The sequence below is a fragment of the Ochotona princeps genome, chromosome 4 (genome assembly GCF_030435755.1).
Source record: "Ochotona princeps isolate mOchPri1 chromosome 4, mOchPri1.hap1, whole genome shotgun sequence".
Lineage (NCBI taxonomy): Eukaryota > Metazoa > Chordata > Mammalia > Lagomorpha > Ochotonidae > Ochotona > Ochotona princeps.
This window is the reverse complement of record NC_080835.1, coordinates 37,653,712-37,671,044: the sequence shown is the minus strand read 5'-3', so window position 1 is coordinate 37,671,044 and position 17,333 is coordinate 37,653,712. Positions and strand designations below refer to the sequence as shown.

Sequence of the window (17,333 nt, the reverse complement as noted above, 5' to 3'; positions counted from 1 at the left end):
TGTATAGGCCTGCCCTTATACAAAGAAGAGAGTGTTCTATCCCTGTATCCTTTGCCCTTAATAGAACTGGAGTCTCAGCCATGGTCTAGACTTTGGAGACAGCTTCTTGTGACACACCAGTGTCAAGGCCCACACCACTGCTGGTCGGTCTCTATAGGGGGCTGCTAGCTTTTCAGTAGCAAAGACTCTGTCCCTCCCCAGAGACACTTTTGGTCTCTTGTACTCCCTATCCTTCTTTCACAGCTCAGTAGCCCTTGGCGATGGGAAGTCCACCCACATACTCCTTTGTCTCTTCACAGACTCTTTGGTGGGAAGCCTACCAAGCAAGTGCCCATCGCCACAGCTGAAAACTTGAAAAATTCTATGGTCATCTCCAACCCTCACGCCACCATGACCCAGCACAGCTCTTTAGATTCACCCTCGGGTAGTGGCGTCCTGAGCAGTGGTGGCAGCAGCCCTCTCTACAGTAAGAACATGGACCTCAACCAGTCTCCACTAGCCTCCAGCCCCAGCTCTGCCCACTCGGGCCCCTCCAACAGCCTCACGTGGGGTACCAATGCCAGCAGCTCCTCGGCGGTGAGCAAGGATGGCCTGGGCTTCCAGTCCATCAGCAGCCTGCACACCAGCTGTGAGTCTATTGACATCTCTCTCGGCAGTGGAGGGGGACTGAGCCACAATTCCTCCACCGGCCTTATCAGCTCCTCTAAGGATGACTCCCTGACTCCCTTTGTCAGAACCAACAGCGTCAAGACCACGCTGTCTGAAAGGTTGGTGCTGTGCCCCCAGCTTTGCCCTTCTCTCTGGAAATATGACCCCTTCCCAGATGTGAAAAAACAAATTCAGGTTACAAATGCCCAGTTGGACTAACCTGCAACTGTGGGGGTCTCCTCTTTTTGTTTATGTCTTTCACGGGGAAGCCAGCTTGGAGTGGAGTTCACTGTGTCTCTGCTTCTGGTTCTGTTTATCTCTGTGGTTATCCTTGCTTCTTGGAGCTGCCAGAAGTCCCTTAGGGATGGATGTCTGCTACCCTTTGAAGCAGCCCTCCGCCTTTGAAATTTTTCCATTTTATTCCATTTGTCAACTGCTTCTTCCCCCTTTTGGGGACTTGTGCGAGCACAGTAGGTGACCTGGTGCAGCCACAGAGGAGCGTGTCATTGCCTGATCCTTTCATAGCTGGATAAATTCCTTGGTCATCATGGTCCATGCCTTCCTGAAGCGCCGCTGGCTGTAGTGATGGAAAATGAAGAAACTAAAGTTATGTCTAGAGCCCTGGTTTCATTACAGTAGTGAGTGAGAATGTGTCTAGGGTCTGCACACATTGAAGAAAACCAGTGTTGGCACTGGGAATGAGAAGGATGTTCTAATCATTGTATGTAATAACGCCTCTCCTTGCTTCCAATCTAATGTTCCTTTTGTTTTCTACCTGCCTGGATTTCTAGCCCTCTCTCTTCCCCTGCTGCTAGCCCTAAGTTCTGCAGAAGTACTTTGCCCAGGAAACAGGACAGGTAATGACATTGTAGGTCACACTCCCAACAAGTCTTGAGGTTCCTCTGCCCGTGCATTGCCAAGCCAGATGTTTTGTGCAAGGCTGTTGACCCCAGGCTTCCGCTTGTGTTTGTGGCTTTAGTGTGGTCTGTGTACCTGACATGCCAGTGAGTGTCTGCTCCGCAGCCTGCTAAAGCCCAAGGAGAGGTGGACCTGGGCATGCTCCTCTATCCCCACGGGGGATGGCAACCTCAAACCCAGCAAGTTGACCTGGGGTGGCTGGAGCTCTCCCTGGCATCTCCTGTGGCATGTTCTTGCCCTCCACCTTCCTGTTCTCTCCCTTCCTTCCCTACCCCATCTCAGGCCTCAGCTGCCACCCACTTTGCAGCTGGCCTCACCTCTGCCTCCCCACACAGCTGGCTCTGGTCCCTCTCCAAGTGCTTTGCTGCTGTGTGGCTCCTTGTGGCTTACAGACTGTTGTATGTGCCCAGGTCCTGTAATGACCATGAAAGACAGTGTGTGGAGTGGGGAGATTTGCAGATGAGGAAGCTTGTGTTGGCCTCCAGCTGTGGGTGGGCCTCCAAGAGGGATCTTGACCTTAAGTTGGCGGAGGAGGGCCGGCTTGGCCAAACATAGCAAGCAGATGTTGTTTCATGCTAGTGGGGGAAAAAAAAAAGAATGAAAACCCTCTTCACCCCATCAACAGCAAAAGTCTTGTTTTTATCAGACTCGCAGAGCGAGCCTTTAAACCCTTGTTCTTAAACCCAAATGCCTTGACTTTACTGATCGGCAAGTTGTGGCATGCCCGACTCAGACCCACGGCTCGGCTCCCAGCATCACCCAAGGTGGGCTGCGGAAATTGAGAGAGACCTGGAATTCACTTCGTTACAGATGAATTCCAAATATGCAGACTGCTAGCCTCTTGAAACTTCACAACAAGTCCTTTATCTCACTTGAGGCCAACGCCTGTAGCATTGAGGGAAAGGACCAAAGGTGGAGGCACTGGGCAGCAGTCACCTCTCTGTCCGAAAAGCTTATGTGAGTCAAAGCTGGGGCCCACGCTTGGGCCTGGGCCACCTGGTGACTTGGGATAACGCATGCCCCAGTGTGAGCTCAGTCTGAGTCCTGGGTGTCGTTCGTTCGTTCATTCGTTCGCTGTGGATGTGGCTGTGCTGCATGCCTCGCTGGATGAAGGAGCTCTCCCCAGTGATGTGAGTCTCTCTCCCTAGGCTCTAACCTTCTCCCCTTTGCCTTCCCTGTACTTTGCTCAAGTTCTCATTTTTTGTTTTAACTTTCCTACAGTGACCCGCACCTTGATAGGAACACTTTGCCTAAGAAAGGACTCAGGTATCTGTGCTTCCTCTGTGCATCCCTACCATCCAGCTGTTCTGGCTTTGGAGCTTGGCTGTGTGACTCTGTCATGGCTGCTGGGGGTGTGGGCTGGGCTGGGGTCCATGCTTTGGCCACTGCAGCAGGATCTTGCGGATGATGGCTTCCCTGGCCTCTTCTTGTTTGTATCTCCATTTGTTGCCTTGTTTACATGAGCAGGGGCTGTGCTTTTTCAGGCTTACCATGGTGAAACCGTCTCATGAAAACCATCCCCTGGCAAGCCCAAGGAGCAGTCCCTTGCTGCTCTGGGGCCAGTGGGTTTTACCCCTGAGCTCTTCACCATGACCATACTGTCCACATGGCTGTCTTCCTAGAGGAAGGACATGACTTATCGCATGCTAATGGGACCAGAGCAAATGCCAAGAGAAATATTTTCCCTAAATTGAAAATATTCATCTTTTTCACACAAAAATAATCACGGAAAAGGGAATCTTTGTACCTGTCTAAATATTCTCATCAAAAATTGAGTTGACCTTCAGTGCCCACCAAGGTAACAGGTACAATCACTTTTTGCTAATCATAAAGAAAAGACTGATAGGAAGGAATGACCTTCCACATAGGCTTGACTCATGATTTGGGCATGTTTCTCATTGCGCACCCCGGTAAAAGCAGATGCCATAAGTCATTGTTGTTGTCACCATCTACATCTCTTAGGCAGCCAGAGAAACTGTTATTTGCTAATACCTCCCCATGATTGCTTTCTCATGACTGTAGCTGTCACTTTCTCAACCCCTGGTTCTCTGTAGAATCAGCATCCCCATGCACTCAGCATGAAATGCTTTTACATAAAATGGAGCTTGGAATGAAATGTTTTGTTGCTCTCATGTGTGTCTGTGGTTCGTAAGGCTGAGGGCAGTTTGGGTGGTAATGCGAGGTGGGTATCAATGTTCCCTTTCAGTAGGAATTCTGAGTAAAGCTGCTTCCAGGAATTCAAGAAGGAAAGTATTGAAGTCTCCCAACAGAGTCTCCTGTGGCCTGAACGGGGACTTGGCCAGGATTTTGTACTTAAGAGCTTCCCTTGTGTGCCTATGAGGGTGGCATGTTGGCAGCCATGCTGGATGCTTAAATAATGGCTACTCTTGTTTTTTTTTTTTTTTTTTTAGATTTTTAGAAAAGATTTATTTACTTATTTTGAAAGTTGTAAGAGTAAAAGAGAGAGTGAGATCTTCTGTCTAATGGTTCACTCTCAAGGTGGCTCCCACTGGACCAGACTGCTGAACCCAGGAGCTATGTTCACAGAGATGGCAGAGGTCAAACACTTGGGCCATCTTCCACTGTTCCTCCTAACTTAGTAGCAGGAGCTGGATTGAAAGTGAAGTAGCCAGAACCTGAACCAACTGTTCCCATGGGATGCTGGTGTTGCAGGGGGTAGCTTTACCCACTTTACCACAGTGCTGGCCCCATGATAGCCACTCTTATACTACCTTGGAGTTGAGTAAGTCAGACTTGGGGCTTGAGTTTGTGCCAAGAGGAAGCTATCGTCTAAGTGTTAGCATTTTGAAATCTTGTATATATGTCTGTGGCAGATCTCACCTATCATTTTGATTTTTAAAAAATTGACCTTTGGGCCCGGTGCAGTACCCTAGTGGCTAAAGTCCTTGCCTTGCATGCACCAGGATCCCATGTGAGCACTGGTTCATGTCCCAGCTGCTCTACTTCCCATCCAGCTCCGTGCTTGTGGCCTGGGAAAGCAATAGAGGATGGACCAAAGCCTTGGGACCCTGCACCCACATGGGAGACCTGGAAGAAGCTCCTGTCTTTGGGAGCAAACCAGCAGACAGAAGGATCTCTCTCTCTCTCTCTTCATCTCTCTCTCCCTCTCTCTTTCCCTCTCTCTCTCTCTTCCCTCTCCCCTTCTCTCTGTAAATCTGCCTTTCCAATGTAAATATAACATGTTTTTTTTTAAAAAAAAAAGATTTTTAAAAAAATCAGAAGAATACTATGTGAGTGGCTCTTTCCCGGTCACTGCTGTGATTATAAAGTTTTAGGGTCATCAAGCACAGTGAAACAAGAAGGGAGAGGCCTTTCTGTGCTGCCTCTCTGGAACGCTCTGGTCCAGCCCTCACACTGCATGCATACCATACACGTCCAGTAACAGGACACTGACCAGTATCCACTGACGAATACCTACATCCATGGGTGCCTGGCCACATGGGCATCACAGAAACTCCAGATGCTGCCTGTGGGCATAATAAAAAAAAATCAAGGATTTGGGAATTAGACAAGCCCAAGTGACGATCTTAGCTCTGTGACCCAGGGCGAGTTCCATACCTTCCCTGAGTGTGAAATGGGATGATAACGTTGGTGTTGCTGAGTGGGTCTAAAGCTTCAGAGAGAGAAAATGCCCCTAAAGACTCCTAACAATAAATCGCTTTCAGATACGTTTAGGAATGAATGGAGAGACTGACCAGCTGACTTCTGAAGCCTGTCTTGTGTGAGTCGCAGTGACTGAGGGCTTCTCTAATGGAGCGTGTGGGTTGTAGCAAATGCTCCAAGTCTCCAGACCCCTGAACTTCCCTCTGCAGGTGTGCTTTCGAATACACTGTAATCATGGCCACTCTCCTGAGCTGTAGAATGCAGATGCCATGAGTTCCCTAATTAAAACGTCCTCAGAGCTCCAATAGCAGCCCTTTGTGCTGTCCCAGCCCTGTCAAGATGGGGGTTTGACATAACGCTGTCGTGAATCAACATGTTACAGGAACGCCCTGTGACGGCTGTTTTGAGCATTTACCAGTCTTTCTCCCTTTGCATATTCCCTCCAAACTGAAAGGAATTGTCCTTTCCCCCAACACAGCCAAGTTGCAGAAAAGATTGGAGAAGGTTCCTAAGTGTTAGGATGTTCATATATCTGATTTTTTAAAAATCATTTTGGATGCATATTTTTATGTCTGTTGTCAGCTCCACAGACTTCATTTGCATGTGTTGTGTGCAGCCGATTGCAGCTTGATTCCTGTCTGTCCAGGTATGCTCCCGCCTCCCAGCTTCGCACGCAAGAAGACGCAAAAGAATGGTTACGGTCTCACTCTGCTGGAGGCCTGCAGGACACCGCTGCCAATTCCCCTTTCTCCTCTGGCTCCAGTGTAACTTCTCCCTCTGGAACGAGATTCAACTTTTCCCAGCTTGGTGAGTAGCCCCTAGTCATCAGCTGTGCTGATGAGCTCCGTGGCACAGAGGTGGCTTTGTGTTTGGAAGTAAGTTGGTGGTTATTCATACATATGTAGTCATATCCCTCTCCTACTTGGTCAGCTCTCCACAATCTCAACTAGTTACAAGAGAGGTAAAATGAAAGAAATAGAGAATGTAGGAACATGTGTGGTACACTGATCAATCATTTTCTTTCTATTGTTGACATGGAAAAGAGTTGTAGCAAATTGTCCCATTCCTGAGACTGATGGATTCCCAGACCTCTGCAGAAGTGAGTTTTGCAATGGATCTTGTGTCTGGTCATTCTCATTACTTTATTAAGTTGGAATTCAAGGTCAGTTTTGATTGAACAGCTAGTCTTATAAGTGCTTGCTTGTGACATAGTACTTTGCCTGGGGGAGCAATATGGAGCAGTCTCTGCAGGCGTGTTGGGATTCTTTTCAGAGAAACAGACTCCCACAGGTTCATGAAATAGGGTAAAAGGCAGTGATCCAAAGCTTTATAGGAAACTGTAAAAATGGGATATGATCAGATAGGAAGTGTTATATGCAAAATGAAAAGATGAATGCTGGCTGGAATTGTTGGCAGAGTTTACATGAAGGTGGCAGGAAGGGAGGGGAGCCTCAGAAGGGGAAGATCTTTTCCAATCTCTGCTAGCTCTTTGGAGAGCCAGCTCTTCCTGAATATTGCACATTGGGAATTTAGCCTTTAAGGATAGGTGCTGCTTATAATCGGGTAAGGTTTAACCTTGCTTTTTTGGTCAATGACATGACACCCCTGAAAATATTGTACTTTACTAAAAACAAGCAGAATTTTTTTTATGAGAAGGCTCCTGTTAGCTAGGGTAAAACTTCCTATGCGTTGAAGCTCTTGGTAAATCTTTGTGAGGGATTGCCAGTTGAGGTAGTGCAACCCAGGCTGATACTGTTCTTTTACAGCCGTAATTCTTTGAGGCAGGAGATTTGTGTCATGCACAAATGTTTCCCATCTGATCAAAAGCTTCATTGGACTATTTTGGGCTTTTGGCTTTAGAGAGGCTTGTTCCAGATGAGCCCAGGGAGTAATTAGCTTATGCCTGGAAGGGGACCCTGGCTTGTCTGAACGTGTCAACTTAGGAAGGCAAGGCCCAGAGCCTGCCTTTGGAACTGACCTGCCTTTCCTCCCTTATTTTTAGCTCAAAGTGTATAACTCAAACGCTGATGTGACAAACCTTTTAGGAAGTAGAAAAGCCGGAGAAGCTGGCAGAAACACGTACGACTTGATGATAGGCAACTTCTCTGTCCTCATCTGGGATTGTTGCACAGTTTTGGATTTCCAGCCTTCTGATTCTATTGCTGTCATTCCAGCAAGTCCCACCACTGTCACCCAGATGAGCTTGTCGAACCCAACCATGCTGAGGACCCACAGCCTCTCCAATGCTGACGGGCAGTACGACCCATACACTGATAGTCGCTTCCGGAATAGTTCCATGTCTTTGGATGAGAAGAGCAGAACCATGAGCCGTTCAGGCTCATTCCGGGATGGGTTTGAAGAAGGTAAGGAGATGCGCCACCTACCAGGTGACTATGCCTTGTTAATGGTCTTGTACGTTAGGTTCTCTTGGTTGATCTGAGAGTCCACCTGGAAACACTTTTATTACCCCGACCTCCTTTAGGGGTTAGGGAGAAGGAACTTTGGTTAGTGAGCTCTGACCCTGAATTCACCTTGTAGGACTGTAGGGAAGAGCTGCTGAAAAAAAGCTGATGACTCTTAGCACGGACTGAGCTGTGTTCTGGGCGTCTCTCTTGGACTTGAGCCACAGCTTCGTGGCTTGCATTTGTGTCTTGAGGCTCAGCCATCAGTGCATCATCTTGGCAGGGCATGTCACGGGAGGGTTAATTTCCCTGTGCCGGCACATCCACCCGCATAGCTTAAAGGCCTGAAAAGGTGTGCCTGTGCCAGAACTCTTCTCAAGCACTATTATTTTGTTAAACTTGCTCTCTTTTCTTTTCAATATTGCTCATTTGTTTTCATCTCCTTGAACACACACACACACACAAAATAGACTGTCTGTCCATTGTTTCACTCCTTAAATTCCCGCAGCAACTAGCGCTGAGTCAGGCTGAAGCCAGAAGCCTAAAACTGTGTCCAGCTCTCCTTTGTAGGAGGTTGGAGCCCAAACACTTGAGCTATCATCTGCTGCCTTGGAGGATGTATTAGCAGGAAGCTGAATTATGAGATGTGTTCATCCCAGGCAGCAGCTTACTCTGCTGTGTCACAGTACCAGCCCTTCGAGCACCAGTTTTTAAAGTTTATTTTATTAGTTTCTTTTTTGATTATTGACCGAATGGTTTGTGTTCATTTTCATCAGAATTGTGGGAGACTATTTCTGTGAACAACTTTGTCACCTATCTTTTCAGCTCATTTATGCTTGCCTTTGCTTTAGAGGTAGCACTTATTCACTAATGATCAAGATTATGGCCTCATATTACTAGAAGTTGAGTTGCAGGCCCATTACTTCATAAATTTCTCATGTTTGATTATTAATTATTATTTAATTATTAATTATTATTATCTAATTATTTGACATCTTGAAAGATTAAGATAGAAAGAACAAGACAGTGCCCATCTATTGGTTTCCTATCCAAATGCCCACATCATCCAAAACTGAGTTAGGCCAAAGTCAGGAGCCTGAAACTTCATATGGCTCTCCCCTGTGGGTGGCAGGGATGCAAGAACTTGAGCCATTATCTGCTACCTGCCATGTGCAATAACAGGAAGCCAGATTGGAAGCAGAGGGTAAGAGTTGATTCCCAGGCACTCCAGTATGGGATATAGGTGTTTCAAAAAATGGCTTAACCCAGCACCCTGCAGCACCCACTATTTCTTAGGTTTGCAAGCTGCTTTACCTCTCTGTGCCTCAGGTTTTCTTTATCTTCTTTTTTTTTTTTTTCGTGTTCACTGGTTTAATAGGAATAATAACAGTAGTTAGCTCCTGAAGTATGAGAATAGAGAAAAATCTAACATATAAATGTCCATGCAAGCATGTTATCACATGTCATAGTATGTAGACCAAGCTTCAGCGTGAACAACTCAAAGTCCCCAGCCAGAGGACGGGCACTTTGGGCACAAGTGAAACCCAAGATGAGAGCCATCTGATTGTGCCTTTTTCACCTGTAACAAGGCAGGGGCAAGACATAGGCATTGTCTGTTACCAGTTTCTGCAAGACTGGGGAAATAGATCCACTCTGCTCCTGGTTGTTTGGAAAAAAACAAGGAATTCATGATTGTTTAGGAAATCTCCAGTTAAAAGAAGAGAGGTATAAGATAGAAGCATCTGCTTTTGCCTAGAGCTATTTTTCACCACCGTTTAAAGAATTCAGTTACACAGCAATTGCCCCATTCTTAACTTAATGTTCTTCCACTGATTATGGATCCTCTGCATTCAGTGACATCCAGGGAGCAGATGCATGTTTGTGAAGCCACACTTGGAACCTCCTGGGACAGTGGATTAAGGCACAAAGGAGCCTGTATTCTTGGCTGTGTTTTTCAAGATTTGAGAGTGAGAAATCAATGGCGAAGCTGCACAGAGCCGTGTCAGTGTAGAAAGTATTGACCTGAGGTGAAAGAGCTGGTAATTTGTCTTGAATCTTCTTCAAGTCAAGGTGCTAGTCCAGCACGATCAAGGAACATGTTCAAGCTCCTTGATGATCACTCAGCTGCAGAGTTCATCCTGTGCTGTGTTCTTCTCTACCAAGCATACACCTGAGTGAACCATATTCAGCACGGAAACTTGTCCAGACAAGCATACTTTGCTTCTTTAAGGTCCGGGACTTTTGCAGTATCATCATCAGATAGCTCTTATTTATACCGTCTGGAATCAAGGTGTCAGGCAGTCCAACTGTGGAAAATCTGGGTTGTCACAGTGACATTGATAAAAACTACTTGCCCACAAGTGGTGTCTAGACTTCTGCATACCTAATGACTCATAATGACAAAGAGCTGAAGCGCAGAGGTAAAAGTCAAGCTTTGGGGAAGGGGACAGGGATCATTTTCACATACCCTGAACATGTAGCATTTTCATCTGGGAAATTTGGCATCAGGTTGTTTTTATTTTTTTCTAATGCTATCGCGTTAAAAAATGAAGTGGGGTTTGGATAATTTGATGCCTCTAATTCCTTTGCATAAGGACTTGGGTTTTTTATTTGAAATATATAAGCCATTGCTGCAGGAACACTTGGGGAAAATTTCTTATCTCACATTTGGGCTAAAGAGAACCAAAGAGCCAGTCAGGTGTATCACAGTCCATAAAGCAGGGCAGAACACTGGGGAGAATTAACATAAGGATTTGTATGAGGATTATTGTGCCATTTAATCAGCACTTTCCATTTTGAGGGGAATAGGAATCATCAGTATGTAAATTAGGTACAGTCATGGCCCAGATGCACAGATTCAGAGTTATTTCAGGTAAATGGAGTCCCATCGGATGCACTGATGCCATCTTGTAGTCAACTTTAATAGCACACACTTAGGGGGTGCTTGAGGCATTTTGAAAATGAGTGTTCTTAGAGAAAAAAAAATACTCCGCGACTTAATCAGCCGTGACTAAGAGCTGGTTCATTCTCCAACTCAGAAACCCCTGACTTGTCAGTTTATAGGAAATTTGCAGGGTAGAGCATCTCATTAATGAAGAAATCTTGTGTTGCTACTTCCCTGTGTTTCTAGTCTCTGAGGTAAGTCATGAGCTGAGTCCTGGCCCCTGCCCTATTAGCAACATGACCTTACATAAGGAACTTGACCTGGCTCAGCCTGCTTCCTGTTCACTAAAATGTGGGGAGTGATCATGGCTGCTTCTGCGGATTGATGTGAAGATTAGCAGAGACAAATCCTGGAAAGTATGTAGCAAATTACTTTGAAAGGGCTTTCTTGTGTACTCAACAGCAGTTGTCAGTTTGATTGTAAGATTATAGTGCATCTCCCTCTCCAGAAGCCATTATTGTCCCCATCTGTGTTTCGTTCCAAAAAGGCTGAAGCAACTTGAGACTTCATGCAACTAAAACTGGATCCTTGACATCTGGTTTCCCAGTGCTCAGTCCTTCTGTCGGTGCTGTTTCGACAGGTGCCTCAACTGGGTGTTTGAAGCTCTCTGAGTCTAGCTCTGGTCTTTTATTTGTTTGTATCATTGGCTGGTTGAGAGGCATGGTGGTCTGTTAGTCATGAGAAGAGGTTCTCCATTTCCCTAGCTTTGGGCTGCTCCACATGCACTAGAGTGCACTGCAGAGATTCACATTCCCTCTGCACTTGCCTTGTTGGGTGTGCTTGAACACATCACTTAAATAGTGTTATTTAATTTTTTTAAATGTTTATTATTTATTTCAAACATGCCGTTGAATCTGTTGGCTCACTCTCCCAAATGCCTGGGAGCCAAGAACTCTATCCAGGGCTCTCACAGAGGAGGAAGGGGCTCAGCTACTGAAGTCATTACTTGCTGCCTCCCAGGGAGCACATTAGCAGAAAGCTAGAGTTAGGATTTGCAGTGGGACACGAACCTTGGCAGTCTAGTACGGAATGTGGGCATTCCAACCAGTGTCTTAACCACTGCACTGAACCTGCCCCTCATTTAACCAGTCTGCATCAACTCACTGCTAAGCAAGGCTGTAAACTCCTGCTTAGTCTAGTTTTATGATATATAAATTCTCTGATGATGAAGATCACTTCAAGCAGCAGTTCCATAGTACAAGTGGAAAGTGCTTTAGTTAACAGGAAGCTATACATGTGTGGTAGTCTAGGGAATGCCTGGATGTGACATCACAGATGTGTGCTTGCTTCATTCACTCTAGTGGTTTCACCCACACTGAAGCATTTTTCTTCTCAAACTGCAGTTCTGGCTAATGTCCATTTGATGATTTCATGGGGCGGGGGAGAAGGAAATCATCCTAAAAGACACAAAGAGGAAAAAAATAAAAACAACTAACTTGGGAACATCAACCAAAGGCAGAGCATCCTCAAGCACAATGGTCAGCACACCTTGTTCTTAGACTGCTGTGTGGCCTTCAGCCAGTTGTTGAACTTCTGCTGTGTTTCCAGTTCCTCAGTGACTGAGGTGGCTGCAGTCGCCAAGATAATTCGGCTCTCCTTGGTTTCTTATTATGCCTGTAGGGTTTCAGAGGTACAGGAATAGGGAGGAAAATGGCATGACATTGTAGTTGTTCAACTCTCATGAGCATTTTATTGCCTGGAAGTATCCATGCCACATAACGTAAGCTCCGACTTGGCTCAGTTCACTTGAAGGAGAGCCAATGGCAGCGGTTCGGGCAAGCCACATTCAATTTAGGGTTGATGCTGGAAGTCAAGTCATTTCTTTCTTTGTACCACAGCTTTGTTGTTGCTATTTATGAAGGGAGGGGAGTCATTACAGATAAATTAATTGCTTCTAGCCTAAGCCTGCCAAATGTACTCTTCTCTGCCCACGTTGGGTTGAGTTATAGCAGAAGCTGGGTCAGGATGTTTATGTAAATGAGATGTAGCAATCCAGCAGATTATGCAGGCCTCTGGACTGGGCAGTCATGCAGCTATGACTGACACGTGAACCATCTCTCTTCATCCAACTTGGCCTCCAGTGTAGTCTCCTCACCACCATTTGAGACATGGTGCTAAAGGAGCTTGTTCTTTTGGAACATGAAGCAGCTAGATGAGGCATTGTTGACATAATAGAACTGAAAGCCATTGTTGTTCATTAGCATGTAAAACTGAGTTTTTGAAAGATTGATTTGTTTATTTAGTTTAAAGGAAGAGTGACAAAGAGAGAAAGAGGGAGAACTAGAGGGAGTTCTATCTGCTGATTTACTTCCCAGATGGCCGCAGCAGCCAGGCCTGAGCCAGTCTAGTACCAGGGACTCTTTGTGGGTATCTCATGTGTGTGGCAAGGACCTAAGTACTTTTGCCATCATTCACTGCCTTCCTAGGAGCGTTAGCAGGAAGGTGGATCAGAGGCCAAGCAGCTGTGACTTGAATCAGTACTCCTTTATGGGATGCCAGCATTGCAGGTGACTTAACCCACTGCACCATAAACCCCAGCCTTTTAACTTGATTCTTCATGGAGCATGAGTCAGATTGATCATGGATGGAGGATGAAAGCAAGAGAAGATCTAGAATTCAGGTCATTATTATCAAGGGTTGACTATGTAGCAAATAAGTAGGGACAGCCTCAGAGCAGCAGATAGCTACTCTGAGAGAGGCAGGCTGAAATAACTGTCCAGAAACTTCATGGGGAAGCTCTTAAATGAAGGAGGAAGCCCTAAAAGGGAGAAGGGGGGCCTTGGGAAGAGAAAGCCCGTTCACGTGGCAGTCAGAGGATGAAGAAAGCTCCCCAAAAAGATGGAGTGATTTGGACAGGTGGTATCTGGATTTGTCCTAGGCAAAGAGAACTGTGTGGGCAAAGGCTACAAGAGAAACTCCTAGAGCATGCCTGGGAGAGAAGTGCAGGATTCAGTGTTAGGAATGTGTAAAGGAGGAGGGGAAAGGCAGGCAAAGTGGGTTGAAAGACAGTGGAGAGGTACCTGAGTGTTAGGGTGAGTTGCTCATCAGACACCTTGTTGGCAGGTAGCTCCAGCCTACGGCTTATCCAGGCATGAGTTCACTTCTTGTGTGTCAGACAAATGCCATTGAGGACATGTCAGAAGCTCTTCTGCAGCCTCCCACTTTCAGGCTGCAGGATACAGCATAGTGTGGGAGTAGAGCCATTGCACTCAGCATCAGTAAATCTGTGCCCAGCTAACAGGCCTACAGTCAGCACAGCAGTATTTCTGTCTTTTAACAAGATATCAGGAGGTTGCCAAAAAAACCTGGTTCCCAATAGAAGGCAGCCAAATACCTAGTACTGGAAAACTCCATTTAGAAATTTGAATGGATATGGGCCAGCACCATGATGTAGCAAGTTAAGCCTCTGTTGTGGCGCCAGCATCCCATATGTGTGCTGGTTAAATCCCAGCTGTGGAATTTAGCTCCCTGCTAATGACCTACTAAAGTCAGTGGAGGTTGGCGGATCAGCTTTGGCTCCCATGCCCACAACGGAGACCCAGTAGAAACTCTTGGGTCCTGGCTTCAGACCGACCCAGTTCCAGCAGTTGCTGCCATCTGGGGAGTGAACTAGTGGATGAAAGATCTGTCTCTCATCTTTCTAACTTTGCCTTTCAGATAAAAGCAAGTAAATTAAAAAAAAAATAGAGCACACAATAAAATATTTCTACTTGTTGGCAAGGCAGGATTGCTAAAGGAGCCCAGTCATGGTTACGAACCCGAGGGCCCAGCATGGTAACCTAGTAGCTAAAGTCCTTGCCTTACACGCTTCGGGATCCCATATGGGTGTTGGTGTCAGTTCTAATCCCAGCAGCCCCACTTCCCCATCCAGCTCCCTGTTCTTGGCCTGGGAAAGCAGTGGAGGATGGCTCAAAGGCTTGGGACCCTGCACCTATGTGGGAGACTCATAGGAAGCTCCTGGCTCCTGGCATCAGATTGGCTCAGTACCAGTTGTTGTAGCCACTTGGGGAGTGAAATATCCTCCTCTCTGTATATCTGCCTTTTAAATTTAAAAAAAATCTTAAAAAACAAAAGGTTCCAGCCTGAAGTAGAGGCAGATGGCACCTGCTAATTTCTTTGTAGATAATATAGAGATCAAATGAAGAATCTGTGTATTTCTGTGGTTATGTGAAATTTCTCTCTCTTTTTTTTTTTTGTTTTCTTTCCTCCTCCTCTTCTCCTCTCCTCTCCTCTCCTCTCCTCTCCTCTCCTCTCCTCTCCTCTCCTCTCCTCTCCTCTCCTCTTTCTCTTATCTGCTTCAAGTCAGACTTACAGAGAGAGAAACAATCAGGGAGAGATCTTGCGAGATTGTCCACCCACTAGTTGACTCCAGATGGCTGTAATGGCTTGGGCTGGGCCAGGCCAAAGGCATGAGCCTGAAGCTCCACCTGGTCTTCCACATAAGTGTTAGAGCCTCAAGTGTTTGGGCCATCTTTCACTGCTTTGCAGATTCTCATTAGAAGGGATTTGGATAAGAAGTAGAACAGCCAGAACTGCAACTGGTACTCATGGGTTGCCAGTATCCCCGTAGGCAGCTTAATTTGCTTCACCACAGTATGGTCTCAGGGTATGTTATGGTATTTTGTGTTGTTTTGTTTTTGAAAGGAAGGGTTATGAAGAGAGAGAAGGGAGAGATCTTCTATCCACTGGTTCTATCTGTAAATGATTGCAACTGCCAGAGCTGGTCTGGTCTGAAGCCAGGACCTAGTTGCTTCTTCCGGGTCTCCTAATGGATGCAGGGGCCCAAGCACTTGAGCTATCCTCTGATACTTTCCCAGGCCACAAGCAGTGAGCTAGATTGGAAATGGAGTAGCCAAATTGGCACCCATGTTGGATGTTGACACCAGAGTCAGTGACTTTATCCACAACATGGAACCCCCAGCGTATGTTTTCTCAATAGATGCCCTTCTGCATGGTCATCTAGAATGATCTAAATGGCCAGCGGCTTCTCAAGATTCAGAGCAGTCCATCTTTTTGCATATCAAAGTGGCAGATGCTCACAGGGTGTGAAATCTGCAAGCAGTACCATCTCAACTCTAAACAAATATATTAGGAAAGACTAGAGAGGTAGGAACAATCACTCAGCTATCCTTGCATGGTAGAGTTGTAGGTCATTGCAGTTTAAGGCAATGAATATGCTTCTTAATACCTCACTCCATTTGAAAACTTTTCTGTTAATATTGATAGATAGGAAAAAGGAGTTTAGAAAGCAGGAAAAATATGGCTTTTTTTAACTAAATGAACTTTCTTAGGGTATTATTTCTTATTTGCAACTGAGCTATCACCAAACCAAGAAAATGGGTCCAGGTAAAATTGAATCATTTTTTTTAAAGATTTATTATTATTGGAAAGCCGGATATACAGAGAGGAGGAGAAACACAGAGGAAGATCTTCCATCCGATGTTTCACTCCCCAAGTGAGCCGCAACGGGCCGGTGCACACCAATCCGATGCTGGGAACCAGGAACCTCCTCCAGGTCTCCCACACGGGTGCAGGGTCCCAAAGCTTTGGGCCGTCCTCAACTGCTTTCCCAGGCCACAAGCAGGGAGCTGGATGGGAAGTGGAGCTGCCGGGATTAAAACCGGTGCCCATATGGAATCCGGTGTGTTGAAGGCGAGGACTTAGCCGCTAGACCACGCCGCCGGGCCCAAAATTGAATCATTTTGAGCATAGTGGTGCTCTATTGGTTTCTAACCTTGGACCCCTCCACCCTAAATGAATAAGCTCACTTTTTTTTAAAGATTTATTCATTTTATTACAGCCAGATATACACAGAGGAGGAAAGACAGAGAGGAAGATCTTCCATCCAATGATTCACTCCCCAAGTGAGCCGCAACGGGCCGGTGCGCGCCAATCCGAAGCCAGGAACCTGGAACCTCTTCCTGGTCTCCCACGCGGGTGCAGGGTCCCAAAGCCTTGGGCCATCCTCAACTGCTTTCCCAGGCCACAAGCAGGGAGCTGGATGGGAAGTGGAGCTGCTGGGATTAGAACCGGTGCCCATATGGGATCCCGGGGCATTGAAGGCGAGGACTTTAGCCGCTAGGCCACACCGCCGGGCCCTAAGCTCACTTTTTAAAAAAAGTCTTATTTACTCCTATTAGAAAGGCAGTTTTATCAAAAGGAGGAGAGACAGAAATATCTTCCATTTGCTATTTCACTCCCCAAGTGCCTGCAGTGGCCAGAACTAAACCAATTAGAAGCCAGAATCCAGGAGTTTCTTCGAGATCTGCCACACAGGTGCAGAGTCCCAAGGCTTTGGCGCTGCCCTTCTGTTGTTTTCCCAAGTCACAACTAGTGAGCTGGATGGGAAGTGTCTGGGAACAGTGAACACACAAACTGGTACCCATATGGGAAAGAATTAGTCAATTGAGCCATTGTGCCAGACCCACAACTCACCTTTTCTCTTTTTTTATTCCAATAGTCCATGGGTCCTCACTCTCCTTGGTTTCCAGCACGTCATCCATTTACTCTACGGTGAGTATAAATCGATGCTGTTTGGGTTTGATCATGAGTGCCGGGGTTCTTTTATCAAAAATGTCAAGAGTGAAATATAAGCATGTCTTGTAGAGACCATTTCCATTATATGATGATCAATAAACTGGGACAAATCTGAAATTCACAAACAGCTATTAATTATAAAGTACCAACCAATCAATCACTAACTGACAGCCTTGTTAAAGAGACATTGTGCTTTAAAAAGCAACCATTCAGGGCTTGGTGGTGTGGCCTAGTGGCTAAGGTCCTCGCCTTGATCCCAT

The 17,333-nt window shown here is 46.1% G+C and overlaps 1 protein-coding gene across 1 annotated transcript in view; it reads left to right on the top strand.

Moving 5' to 3' along the window:
* The window catches only part of NAV2 (neuron navigator 2), a 406,855-nt gene that overhangs the window by 341,555 nt on the left and 47,967 nt on the right, over positions 1-17,333 (top strand). Inside the window, exons 15-20 of the mRNA XM_036494526.2 lie at positions 300-767; positions 1,440-1,505; positions 2,788-2,832; positions 5,837-5,997; positions 7,365-7,553; positions 16,997-17,049. Coding sequence (XP_036350419.2) covers positions 300-767; positions 1,440-1,505; positions 2,788-2,832; positions 5,837-5,997; positions 7,365-7,553; positions 16,997-17,049 — 982 coding nt within the window. The remainder of the gene's footprint in view (positions 1-299; positions 768-1,439; positions 1,506-2,787; positions 2,833-5,836; positions 5,998-7,364; positions 7,554-16,996; positions 17,050-17,333) is intronic.